Raw genomic sequence first — 13,387 nt, forward strand, 5'->3', positions numbered from 1 at the left:
AGCCGACTTGAAACATCCTGTGCATAAATCCACGAAGCTTAAAGAAGCCAACGTCAAATACATACATTTATTTGGGAGTCTAGTTGCAGGACGCTGAGTTCTTAGAAAATAGGGGGGTCGCTGATGGCACTCCTGGCCTCCGAACTGTAGGCGGCGCTGTGATCTGTGTTGCCTTTTGGGAGCTAGAGGTTCACCGCGCAAGCGCCCTAGGACTTCTTTTCTGTGTCCACGTGTGAACTGTCTGGGTAGCAGTTTCGAGAAAAATGCCCAAATTCAAGGCGGTCCGTGGGGCGGGAGTTCAAGAAAAACACGCGCCCCTTGCCGAGCAGATTCTCGCTGGGGACGTGGTGCGGGCAGGGGCCCGTGAGAAGCGGCGGGGTCGCGGAACCGAAGAAGAGGAAGAGTATGTAGGGCCCCGGTTGACCCGACGGATTTTGCAGCAAGCACGGCAGCAGCAGGAGGAGCTCGAGGCCGAACATGGGACTGGGGGCAAACCCGCGGCGCCCCCGGAGCGCATCACGCGGCTGGGTGAGTGGCGGGGGATGAGTCCGGGGAAAAAGGAGGTTAGATGAGGATGGAATGGGGCCGGACATGGAGATAGCTTGGAATTTTAAAAAAGGTGGGCGGGGGGTGGGTGGGACGGGTACAGTACTCTCTTAGGAAGGTAATGGAATGGGAGACCCAGCCCTGGAGCGGACTGGGGATAGTCAGCGCCCTCCACTCCCACTACTAGGTTTAGGCCTTATCTTCTAAGTACCACTGTAGTCAGAAGAGATTGCCCACACCACTAAGTTCTCCTAGTATTTATGCATTTGTTTTATGAATACTTACGGATGTCTGCTAGTACTTGGTACTGTGCTAGGAAGTTTAGAAGGTTTGGATAGGTAAACAAGTCAGATATGTGCCTGACATCAGGATTTTACAGTCGAGCCCAGGAAAGAGTAGACAATAGACAATGAAAATAATGCATTCCACGGTAAAGTATAGTTTCTTCGGATAACAATAGCATTGATCTTGGGGGTCAGGCTCCCCAAATAGCATGTCCTTTGTGCTGAGACCTGAAAAACGAGTGGGGAGTGCCCTGAGTAGAAACAACAATATTGTTTAGGAGCCAAAGAGGGAGAAAATGTAAGTAAAAGATGATCAACATCTTTTTAAGGTGGGAGTGTTGACCTCCCTAATCCGTATCTCAGATCTTTTTGCTCAGAGTGGAACTTTGGCTTCCTGGCTAAGTATCTTTACCTGTCTTCTTCTGAGAAGCATCACAGTTAATAGCGTGATGTTTTTCCATTTGCTTAAGACTAAAACCGTGGACTTCTCTCTTTCTAATTCCACATCTGATCTGTTGGGAAACCCTGTTGACTCTACCTTCAAAATATATCCAGAATCAGACCACTTCTCACTATCTTGGAACACCGTCCTCTTCAAGCCACCATGCTCGCTCTCTCTCACCTGGATTATTGCAGTAGCCTCCTCATTAATGTCCCATAATCCCTACAGCCCGCTCACAACTCAACAGCTAGAGGAGGACAGTGGTTTGCAAAGCTCTACGTGATCTGCTTCCATTGCCAGTCCAACTTCTGCGTTCCCCTTTTCACTCCCCACTTATAAGCTTAAACATGGCAAGTTAGGGCCTTTGCCCTGATTGATCCTTCTGTCCTCATGCACCTGTAGGCATGCCCCCTCGTTTCTTCACCTCAGAGAGGCTTCCCTGGCTGATTCGTTAAAAATTGCAACACTCCCATTCCTGTCTCCACAGTCCCAGCTTTTCTACTCTGCCCTATTGCTTTTGTCATAGCGCTTGTCTTTAAACCTCTTATGTGATATATTGTCTGTCTTCCCCCACTAGAATATAAGCTCTACGAGGGCAAAAGATTTTGTTTCTCTGGTTCATTAAAATATTTCTAGCTCCCAGAACAGTGTCTCATGTATAATAGGCACTTAATATTTGCCGAATGGATTGTGTAATAAATGGATTAGCAAATGCTGGTGAGGTGTGTAGAAGCCAAATCTGCAAAAGCCTTAGAGGCTGTTCCCTGGATTTTTTTTTTAAGATTTTATTTATCTTTAGAGGGGAATGGAAGGAGAGAGGGAGAGAAATACCAATGTATGGTTGCCTCTTGTGCGTCCCCTGCTGGGAACTGGCCTGCAACCCAGGCATGTGCCCTGACTGGGAATCGAACCGAGATCCTTTGGTTCACAGTCCCACGTGCAGTCCACTGAGCTGCACCAGCCAGGTCTGTTCTCAGAATTTAAAGCTATCATAAAGACAATGGAAAACTATTGGAGAATGTGGAGACCAGTTAGGGGATTACTGAATTAATCCAGGCAAGAGAAGATGCTGACCTAGGGTTAGACAGAACTGGGAAGGATTTGAAAGATATTCTATGAGGTAGAACTGAATAGGACTTGGTAATTGGATGTTGGGGTGAGAGCAGGAGATGACACAGGCCTGCCGCCCTGGTTCTGGCATGGCACTGAGCTGGTAGCTGTGCCAGGTACTTAGATGTAGAACACAGTGAGTACAGTGAGTAGTATAGACCTAGGAGGAAAAGAGTGAATTTGGTTGATGATAGGTGAAGTTTAAAGTGCCCATGGGTCGTACAAGGGTGGCTGTACAAGTGGCAGCTGGGGTTACAGTCTGGAGTGAAGGGAAATTTACCTACGAGTACAGATTTGGAGACAAAACACCTGCACCGCATGGGCTCCCCACCCCCCTCATTTAGCTTTCATCACACATTCCCTCTGTTAATGACCCGTTCAGATGCAGCCTTTTGTCTCCTGGATTGGAGTACTGCTACTGCGTCCCTTACCAGATGCCCCGCCAGCTGTAGCCTTCTACTAATCAGTTATTCAAATGTCTTGATCCACTGAAATATGACCTGTACTGACTAACCTCAAGGCCTCCCACAGTTTGACTTTTTACCCATCCAGCCTTATTTCTTGCTGCAGCTTAATTGTCTGTAACCAAGCCCATTTACCAGTGTTGTAACCCAGGTTTGGAAAATGTTCCGCCTGCTCCCATGCTCCCCACTGAGAGCCTAACCGGCCCCTGAACTTACCTTCCAAGTGCCTGTGGTATATACTGTCTCTACCATTCACTTGGCATATAATCAAGCCCTACCATTTGTGTAGAATGCAGGTAAAGAATGCACAGTCTAGATCCAGACTGTCATAAGCAATTGCCTGTTTGTGCTGTAGTGTCTTCTGTCTCGAACTGGGTATAGTAATAGGGCATACTTCTTGGGGTTGAGAGTTATATACAGTGTTTCAAACAGTTCATGCTACGTGACTGAGTGTAGTGTGTTAACTATGATGTATTGGCACCTCTGTCTCATTGATTCCTCTATGTACGTTTTCTTAAGCAGGACTGTAAACCCCTGGTGCAGAAGATAGCATGTGCACCACCGTTTCACTGCACATACCTGTGTCTGTTACAAGCACACCGGAGGCTTAGACTCCATGATGGTTACATTGACCTCTAAATCCCTCACCCACCACCTGCCTCTTTCATCCACTTTATCTCCCCTCCTCTAGGTCCTGGAATGCCGCAAGACGGATCAGATGATGAGGACGAAGAGTGGCCCACCCTGGAGAAGGCTGCCACAATGACAGGGGTGGGCCACCATGCAGAGGTTGTTGTGGACCCTGAGGATGAGCGTGCCATTGAGATGTTCATGAATAAAAACCCTCCTGCCAGGTAGGGTTGGCATGGCCTGGTATTTGGGGTATGGATCCTGGTAGCAACTTGCCATAGGGAAGCATATGCTCCCAACAGAGTTTTGATTTCCTTCCCTTTGGGAAGGGCCTGAGCATGGCTGGTTGTGGGGAACCACCTCAGTAACATTGACCCATCCTCAAAGGGCCATTCTGAGTGAGAATGACAGGGACTCAGAACATCTGCGCCCACTCTGTCCACTGTTCTGGAGCTGCTCGGATTACCTGGGGAAGCAGCTGCCCGATCTTTTTATGTTTCTAGGGAGACGTGTCCCATCGCATTTGCTCTTTGCATGCTCAGTTTTCCTACTGGTGACCTCAATTTCCTTAGCTAAACATCTTTCATACTTCATTTTATTCAGGATTTTTCAGCCTTAGCACTGTTGGCATTTTGGCCTGGATACGTCTTTTTGTGGAGGCTGTCCTGTGCAATGTAGGATATCTGACAGCATNGTCCTCTGTTCTGGAGCTGCTCGGATTACCTGGGGAAGCAGCTGCCTGATCTTTTTATGTTTCTAGGGAGACGTGTCCCATCGCATTTGCTCTTTGCATGCTCAGTTTTCCTACTGGTGACCTCAATTTCCTTAGCTAAACATCTTTCATACTTCATTTTATTCAGGATTTTTCAGCCTTAGCACTGTTGGCATTTTGGCCTGGATACGTCTTTTTGTGGAGGCTGTCCTGTGCAATGTAGGATATCTGACAGCATCCCTGACCTCTACCCACTGGGCACCAGTAGTGACCTTCCCCCCACTTGTGATAACCAAACATGTCTCAGGCATTGATAGATGTCTCCTAGGGGTCAAACTCACCCCCCCCCATTAGAACCACTAATTCATTCCCATCCATAATAAATGCCAGCTCCAACACATGCAAGCATTTAAGCTCCTGTGGTCAAACTCCTGAGCATGTGGATTTTAGCCCAGGGAAGGAGAGTCTGGGATAAGGGCCCCAAACCAGTTCATTCTGACCTCGTGATATTAGCATGACACCGGTCTTGCTTCTGTATGCTATTTCGGATTAATGCATCTCTCAGTGCTAAGAAGACAGTGAAAAGAAGGGGTGTCTGAGTGATAAGGTCTGTGTAGTTTATTTGAGAGCACAGAATGAAGAAATAAACATGATGAATACCCAGCAACCAAAGGAGACGTCACACAGTGTGTACTGGGACGTGTGTGTACGTATGTGCTCGTTGCACCAGACAGCCTTGTGGTGCCTCATGGCTCCTCCTTAACAGCTCCTCAGCCAGCCTTGGCAGAGTGGTTTTCCAGCTTGCAGTGAACAGAAGAGGAAAGCTACAGAAACAGGGACTCCTGGCAGTCCTGAGAAATGCCCCTGGCATCTTTAGAAAGCAGGCCTAGACCCACGCGAATAGAGGTCAGAGGCCATTGGGTTTGATGGCTCATCGCAGTGTGCTCAGAAGAACCTGAACAGTCAGGGTTTGACTCCCCCGAGCTGAGCGCGCTGAGACCTTGGGGCAGTTACTCACCTGAGTACCTGTTCCCATGTTGAATAGGGGAATGGCACCTCACATAAGTGTTGCACAGACTGTGTAGGATAACATCTGAGAAGTCCTGTACTCAGTGCATGGCCTTGAGGCAACCCTCAGAAAACAGGAGCTGTTTTAAATATACTTTAGCAGCTTCTGAAGAAGCCATTCTTACGCCAAAGCTTAGTGTAATGAGAATTCTGAAGCATCACAATAAAAATTATGGTTGAAACACTTTTCAAGGAGGCTGAGAAAAATATTAATCTTGGAACTACTTGTATAAATTTTAATAAAATGGTGGGAAGTTTGTGCTCTGGTCTTTTTCTAAATGAAACCGGCTACTTAAAATTTTAGTATACAGTAAGATGAGGGGCACTCTAAGGTGAGAGGTCAGACCAGGGTTCTGTGGTCGGAGAGACCTCAGCATGTTGCCAGCCTGTGAGGAGTGTGTCTGAAATAGGCAACACTCATTAAATGTTTATGTACAAGCATTAATTCATTGAATCCTGACGTTGACTTTACAAGATAGGTACAGTTATTGTTACCCTGTTTGATAGATGAGGAAACTGAGGCATAGAGAGGCAAAATAGCATGCCCCGGGTCATACAGACTACGGGTCATACAGCAGTGGGAAGGCCAGGATTTAAACCCAGGCAGACTGGCTTCAGAGTCCAGGTTCTTAATCTCTACACAACTGTCCGCTTCACCCTAAACTGAATGACTTTCAGGTCATTTGTGCTCTGCAGCAATCCTGTGGTGGGTGGACAGGCCTGGAGGGGAACTGAGGTTAATCCTAGCAAGGTGACAGGTTCATTGGAGCTCCTAAGGGACTGTGCGTGGCGTCTAGAGCTTCCTGGACTGTGACTGCAGCACTTCCACCCGCTTCCCCCCTTTCCCTCCATACCTCCTTACCCTTAGGCGCACCCTGGCTGACATCATCATGGAGAAGCTGACTGAGAAGCAGACGGAAGTTGAGACAGTCCTGTCCGAGGTGACAGGCTTCCCTACGCCCCAGCTGGACCCCCGGGTCCTGGAAGTCTACAGAGGAGTCCGGGAAGTAAGAGCTGGGATACCCTCACAGGGGCTGTGGGTTCCCCCCTAAGATTTTGGATGCTCACACGTCATACACAGAAGGCCTGATGGCTGAGAACAGTCTTGAGTCAGAGTGTATGGGTTCAGGGTCCTGCTGTTCCACTTAGTGACTTGGAGGCCGTGGGCAGGTTTCTTAACTCTCTGGTTTCAGTTGCCCTGTCTGGAAAGTGAGGATGGTAACAGCATCTCCTTACATGGTGGCTGTGAGGACTGAGCAAGTACACATGTGGCAAGCACCTGGCAAGCAGTACACAAGTGTATGTTAACAGCAATGATGATTTTACTCACTCACCCCCCAGGTGTTATCCAAGTACCGCAGCGGGAGGCTGCCCAAGGCATTTAAGATCATCCCTGCCCTCTCCAACTGGGAGCAGATCCTCTACGTCACAGAGCCCGAGGCCTGGACTGCTGCTGCCATGTACCAAGCCACAAGGTAGAGTAGATGGGGGTTAGAAGGGCCTTATGTCTCTAGGTAAGGGCTGGGGTGTGGGAACTGTAGGCTTTCCTCCCCTTTGCCATTACATTTTAACTTGGCCTCAGAGCTCTCTGTTGTGCTTATTTATAGCATCATTTTCCAGCTTTCCCTGTTTCATGTTTGGGGGCCAAGACCCTATTGAGACTCCCCTGCGATGTGTTTCTAGGGAAGAGGGTACAACCAGGGCTACAACCCTGGTATGTCAGACTGGCCTCAGAGGCCTGCGGCTCCCCAGACTTGCTCAGATCCCTTGAAGGGTAGAGAAGATGACCCATGATGGGGAGAGGAAGGTGAATAGCTGAATAATCATCGGTTGGGAGTGCCCCAGCTCTCTGTGTTCACCTGTTTGGATACCTGTTGTGCCTCTCCTGTTCCCTCTGATCTGCTGTGGGTGTGGCATGTACACAGCTCACACACTCGCACAGACCCCTCAAATCTCTTGCATACACCATTTACAGTGAGAGTTAAAGGGCCAGCTCCAGACCATCAAGTGACCTGGGATCTCCCTGCTGCTGTCTCCCTTCCCCCCAAAACTAGGATTTTTGCCTCTAACCTGAAGGAACGCATGGCCCAGCGCTTCTTCAACCTTGTCCTGCTCCCCCGGGTGCGGGATGACATTGCTGAATACAAACGACTGAATTTTCACCTCTACATGGCACTCAAGAAGGCCCTGTTCAAGCCCGGAGCCTGGTTTAAAGGTGAGAACCCAGGAGGCAGTTAGGAAAGGAAGGGGCTGGAATTCCTACAGTGAGAGCACTGAGGTTGACTTGGAAGCCCTCCGAGGTAGGCAGGGGTGCTTCCTGCTGTACCTCCTTTTTCTCACCTTGGGCTCCAAGTGACTACCCCTCTGACTGTCCCCAGGAATCCTGATCCCACTGTGTGAGTCGGGCACCTGTACCCTCCGGGAAGCCATCATCGTGGGTAGCATCATCACCAAATGCTCCATCCCTGTGCTTCATTCCAGGTAGTGTTGGTGGGGAAGGAGGAGGACTAGTCAGTGGGATCACCAGAACTTGAAAAGTTGGTGGTGGACAGAGTGGAGGAGGAGCTAATGATAGTCCTGTTTGTGGCTTATTGAAGCCAGTAAGTGTGCCATCACGCTACTAAATTATAAATCCCACAAGAATAGGGCCCTGGCACATGGTAGGTGCTCAGTAAATAGTTGAAGGAATGGATAGAGAATATGGGAAGAAAACAGATTAGGGGTGGAAATGTTGAGATATTTGGACATATTGTAGTAGAATACTGACAAGCAGTCTGAGCCAGAGGTGGGGATTTGTGATGCATCAGCACAGAGCTAACTGGAGTGCAGGGAGGATGATCAGGACTGCATAGCTGAGAGGAAGGCCTGAACTGGTGCTCTTAGGGATTGTAAGGGCCAGCAGAGTAGAAGAGGGAAACAGCACAGAGAGGGAGAAGTAGAGCCTCTTCTCCAACATTTCCCCATCACTGACCTGCCCGCACCTTCCTGCCAGCGCGGCGATGCTGAAAATTGCTGAGATGGAATACAGTGGTGCCAACAGCATCTTCTTGCGACTGCTGCTGGATAAGAAGTACGCACTGCCCTACCGCGTGCTGGATGCCCTGGTCTTCCACTTCCTGAGGTTCCGGACAGAGAAGCGCGAACTGCCTGTGCTCTGGCACCAGTGCCTCCTGACTTTGGCCCAGCGCTATAAGGCAGACCTGGCCACAGAGCAGAAGGAGGCCCTCCTGGAGCTGCTCCGGCTGCAGCCCCATCCGCAGCTGTCTCTTGAGATCAGGCGTGAGCTTCAGAGTGCAGTACCCCGAGATGTGGAAGACGTTCCCATCACCATGGACTGAGGAAAGTCACTCATCCTCGTCTGACAGGCGTGGGAGGACACTGGGGTCCCTGTCTGGTGACTAACGATGACGCGGAGCCTTTGCAGCTGAAGACCCAGCTTTGGGCAGTGATGGCTCATGGGCATCTGTGACTCCCTAGTACCTGACAGGGAGGACTGGCATCTGGCTGGCTCCTTTTCCCATTCTAGCCCAGGGTTCCTGCCCAGTTCTGGAACCTCTGAGATTTCCCACCCAGCATTCCCACTGCCCTGCTGGGGCTTGGAGTGAGTACCTTACTCTCTCAGACTGTTGTGTCACATCACTGGGTTGTGGATAAAAAGGCAGGTATTTATTGAGCTTCTGTGTTGTAATGTGATTAGTGGAAATCTTTCTGCTTTCTTTATCTGGAGGTAGGAATTACTCTTCGGGTTCCTGTCCAGGAGTGCCTTCTTACCCAGTTTATGCAGGAACCCCCTCCCCACTCTTAGTCTGCAGTCTTGCCTCTCCAGGCTGTACCCAGCGAGAGCTCTGGGGGCACAGTCTCTGCCTCCCCCCAGTGTGGGCTGCTTTGGGAGAAGGCCAGCAGCCAGGGGGTGGTTCAAAAGATGGTGTCTCCGCTGTGGACAGAAGAGCTAGAGAAGGCCTCCAGAGGAGAGTGGAAATCCAGAGGCCAGGCAGGTCGGAGAATACTGGTCGTGCCCAGGTCTGGGCCACCCCCAGACAAGTTCGCTCTCTAACTTTTCTTGGCTGCTGTGGCCTTTAAACCAGAGATTGGCAAACTAAGGTCTTGTGGCCTATGAAGTAAGACTGGTTTCCATATTTTTTAATGGGTGGAAACTTTTTAAAACTATTTTGTGATAGGTGCAAATTGCACGAAACTCCAATTTCACTGTCCGTAGTTTTACTGGAACACAGCCCCTGCCACCTATCTACGTGTTTTCCGTGGCTGCTCTCCTGCTGCAGTAGCAAAGTACAATCCTGCAACCTTTGTTAGCCTCAGAAAAACATGAATTTTCTCCAACCAAATTCATATATTTGGAGACAATATGACCTCATAAAGCAAATAGTCACATTTATTTATGTGCAGTTTTGTCCTGGAGAAACACGTGAAATCAGAAAACCACACCCAGCTGAACCAAACCAGATAAAGTATATGCATCTCCAACGTGTGGGAGCCACACCCACATCTGGTGTTAAAACCCGCCTTCCACATCCTTCCCATCTCTTCCCATAAGCTTTCTTCAGGTCTTTTTGAAGATGAAGGACTGTTTATTGTATTGGGCTGGCCAAAAAGTCCGTCTAGTTTTCTCCAGAAAATAGACACATTTTTCATTTTCAGCAATAGCTTTATTGATTTGGATATTTTAAGTATGTCAGCTATCATGTGGTATGTCATCGTTTAATGCCTCGATTTGATCACTGTCAGTTTGAACTGGTCTACCTGACTGTGGAGCATCACCCAGTGAGAGATCACCAACACGAAACTTCAGTCCATTTTTGACACATTTGATCAGTCACAGCACCTTCTCCATACACTGCTCAAATCTTTTGCCTTCCAGTTGTGTGTTTACCTTTCTTGAAATGATAAAGCATAATATGCTAAAAATGTTATTTTCTTCCACATTTAATACTAAAATAGCCACCCAAAAATTCACCAGTTTGAAGTTTTATTTTCTTAAAAACTGCATACTGATACAATAGCTGTCACAATATAGTAACAAAATAGTTCAGATGAAGTTGAAGATTACTAAGTCATTACTAAGATTACTAGCCATCTTACCAAAAAACAAACAAACTTTTTGGCCAACCCAATGTTTCTTCAGTGTATAAAAACTATGCTTTAAAAAAAATAACAACTCATTGAGTGTTGTGTCTTAAGCCCACAGAATAAGTTCTGTGGGTTTTATTAGCTTTGCATAGTGCATTGATTTTTAGGAATGAATGTGTTCCATTATAAAGTAAAACTGACTATATGCGGGGCAGACAATATAACCCACAAGCCCGAAATATTTTTTCTCTGGCCTGTTAACAGAAAAGGCTTGATGAACCCTGTCTGAGGCCACTGCTTGCTGCTTGCTATACCTGATGCTGTTTAGAAACGGGCCTTTATCCATACCACCATCCAATCCAAGAAGCCAAGGCCAATATTATACCACAATCTTTATTATTAAAGACCTGTGGCAACAGGGCTTGCTTCCCTTCAGACAGGGCACTCGGTCACCTCCGGGTCATCCCTGCTTCATCCCCTGCTGAAGGAAGAAGGGGCAGAGGGCCAAAAGGAGAGGGCCTGATGCCCCCCCAGGCTGTAGTAGCTCCTCGGTCGCAAAGATCCTCTAGTAGCAGAGGGGAAGGATGTAGCAACCGCCAGGATTACCACCTCTTGTGGGGAAAGTGGGCCCCACCACACTCTTACAGCTGTATTCAATGCAATTAATAAATTAAAACCACCTCTTCCTTCAGCACTGACACCCCTCCCCCATCACATAGGAGAAGCTGAGCGGAAAGCAAAGCGAGGAGGAATTGGTTGATTCTCGAATCTCTGACAGAGGCCTGCACCCCTCCCTCTAGGAGCAGCTGTTAGCTTGAATGATGCAGGGCTCTCCAAAGTGTGTTGAGAAGAGCTGTCCAGACTGTGTCTCTCAGAATATTATATTGGAAATTTCTTCAGAAAGACCCCAATCCAAATGCAGTAATTCTAGAAGGTGCAGCACCTTTATAAGGCACCAGAGTATTTTGGAGAACATGAGAGCCCCTGAGATAAGAGGGCCTCAAAAAGGAATGCTGGTATATATATTTCACTTACTTCAATTTTGTCTCTGACAAGCCTGATCCACCTGTAGCCAGGGAAGGAGCCGAGCTGGTCAGAGGCAGGGAGAAAGAGGGGCCTGACTAGCCACCTAGATGTGGCTGGCCAGGGCCCCTTAGTGCACACTGCAGGAATAGGTAGGACCTGCCCCTCTAGCAAAGGGAACACAGGAAGGAGCCCCCTCAGACTTCAGTCGTCCATTCTTGGCAAGCAGGGAGGGAGGGGGTGGCTGTGTCTCCTCTGCTGTCAGTGGCCACTAGAGGGGGCCTCTCCAGGGCTACAGATGGATGGCCGTGACTTCTGTGGGAGTGCTGGTCTGGCTGGGCCCCTGGCTGCCAGAGCCCCTGGGGGCTTTGGGTGCTGGGCTGGGGGAGGTCTGGGCAGCTTCCCTGAGGCTCTCCCTGAGTGCAGCTTCAATCTGCTCCTGACAGGCCCGCAGACAGTCCTGGGAACAAAGGGGAACTGTGAGGAGGGACTGCTGGGTGAAAGGAAGGAAGGTCCCCTTGGAGCTAAAGGTCCACTTCCCTCCCCACCATAGCAGGTGCCGAGGATGGACACCTCCCAGTGCACTAGGAGGTCTGGGGAGTTAGGCCACAGCCCAGCCCCAGGAATCAGCCTTCAATTCTCAGAAACTGGCAAGAGGATGTGGCAAGAGTGTGAGAGCAGCCCTGCATCTGACACCAAACCCCCACCCCCACTCCAGCACACCATTTGGCAGGAATGGTGCCTGCCGTCAGCTGGTCCAAGACTACTTGCTGTCCACACCGAGGCAGGAGATAAAGGCCAAAGAAGCCCCAAGGGCAGGCTACATGAAACCAGGAATGTGCATCAGGTTAAAATGGGCGCCTCCCCCTGCTGGAGGCTCAGGGAATAGCGGTGCTTTGTGAAGGTAACAGGCCGCCTCCCAGCTGCCCAGCACTCACCACTTCAGTGCCTGTGATCCCTGCCAGCAGCTCCGTGAGCTCATCTCCAGATATGGAGCAGGCACCCAGGCCTTGCACTGCGGCCCCAATGCTGCCTGTGGCGATCATGGACGGTGGATACATGGCAAAGGTATAGTCTTGGAAAGAGGGAGAGGGAACTGTGAGACAAGGAGACCATCGAGACTAACAGCCAGCATAAACAGAGCAGGGGGCATTCTGGAAAATAAATGCCTGCAGTGAGCAGCGTAAGACTCCCAGGGGTCAGGGAGAAAGGTGGGCAAGGTCCTCTCCTAGTGTTGGGGTGAGCAGCAGACTGTGTGGGTCAGGTCCAGAGTAGTCCTCAAGTGATCCTGGCTAGGAACCAGACAGTGAAATGAGTCCCTGGCCTGGAAACAAAACTAGGGTCAAGGGACCTGAGTTCTCTCCAGACCTCAGAGTCCCTACTTACATACGTACTTGGGTCTCTAAGATCCCATACGGCTCTGTGTTCTACTTCTACTCGGGGTTCAGAGGGAATATAAATTTTCACAAATTCTGCTTTAGGCATGTAAACCAGAATCTCCTAGTTACCACTGATCCTCCAGTCTTGATTTTCCTGATTTGGCAAAAAATGTACCTAGAGATATTACCTGTGGCACAGAGGGCCAAAAAGGTCTGAGCATGCTTTTTGACCAAGGCCTGCCGGTCACTGGGTAGAGAAAGCCGGTGCAGAATCAGGGCCAGGAAATCATGGGCAATCACAGCAGCCAGGTCCCACTTGAGCTTCCCCAGGACCAGCACCTCCCAGTCCTGGTGGATGGAGAAGAAGGTGGGGTCAGTGGCTTAAGATGGGAAGGTGGTAAAGCAAAAGGAAGTCCATCAAACTTGAAGGTCAAGACCCCTATTCTGCTTCTGGGTTTAGAGACCAGCTCTGTGCAATGGGGGAGTCCAAGGCAGAGAAAAGCTGGGACATTTACTTTGAGCATCTACTCATCAGTTACTAGGTGCCAGACTACATGCTGTGCATGATTTTTAATCCTATTTGGCTCTTTTGGGGGCCAATACAGGCCTTCTCCTGACTTCATCCAGGGCTCTGGGCACTTCTC

General features: G+C 49.3%; 2 protein-coding genes across 3 annotated transcripts in view; one reads left to right on the forward strand and one right to left on the reverse strand.

Moving 5' to 3' along the window:
* Window positions 1-116: 116 nt before the first annotated feature.
* Window positions 117-8,930, forward strand: BYSL (bystin like). The gene is made up of 7 exons (XM_037052616.1): window positions 117-528; window positions 3,538-3,700; window positions 6,125-6,263; window positions 6,598-6,731; window positions 7,311-7,471; window positions 7,635-7,737; window positions 8,249-8,930. The coding sequence occupies exons 1-7, from the start codon at window positions 264-266 to the stop codon at window positions 8,592-8,594; spliced, it is 1,311 nt and encodes a 436-aa protein (XP_036908511.1). The 5' UTR covers window positions 117-263; the 3' UTR covers window positions 8,595-8,930.
* A 1,671-nt stretch (window positions 8,931-10,601) lies between these two features.
* CCND3 (cyclin D3) overlaps window positions 10,602-13,387 on the reverse strand; it is a 94,036-nt gene continuing 91,250 nt past the window's right edge. For both annotated transcript variants that reach the window (XM_037052640.1, XM_037052634.1), the window contains exons 3-5: window positions 12,932-13,091; window positions 12,303-12,439; window positions 10,602-11,824 (exon numbers count right to left, since the gene is read on the reverse strand). In XM_037052640.1, coding sequence (XP_036908535.1) covers window positions 11,657-11,824; window positions 12,303-12,439; window positions 12,932-13,091 — 465 coding nt within the window. In that variant the 3' untranslated portion in view covers window positions 10,602-11,656. The remainder of the gene's footprint in view (window positions 11,825-12,302; window positions 12,440-12,931; window positions 13,092-13,387) is intronic.

Source organism: Sturnira hondurensis, unplaced genomic scaffold, assembly GCF_014824575.4.
Source record: "Sturnira hondurensis isolate 20B ecotype Veracruz unplaced genomic scaffold, ASM1482457v3 Scaffold0000880, whole genome shotgun sequence".
Classification (NCBI taxonomy): domain Eukaryota; kingdom Metazoa; phylum Chordata; class Mammalia; order Chiroptera; family Phyllostomidae; genus Sturnira; species Sturnira hondurensis.

What these genes read in the sequence shown, in the direction of transcription:
- BYSL (XM_037052616.1), top strand. Translation starts at nt 264, where the DNA reads ATGCCCAAATTCAAGGCGGTCCGTGGGGCGGGAGTTCAAGAAAAACAC. An exon ending in GGAGCGCATCACGCGGCTGG is followed by an intron (nt 529 to 3,537) that starts GTGAGTGGCGGG and finishes CCCCTCCTCTAG; the next exon opens with GTCCTGGAATGCCGCAAGAC. An exon ending in GCCATGTACCAAGCCACAAG is followed by an intron (nt 6,732 to 7,310) that starts GTAGAGTAGATG and finishes CCCCAAAACTAG; the next exon opens with GATTTTTGCCTCTAACCTGA.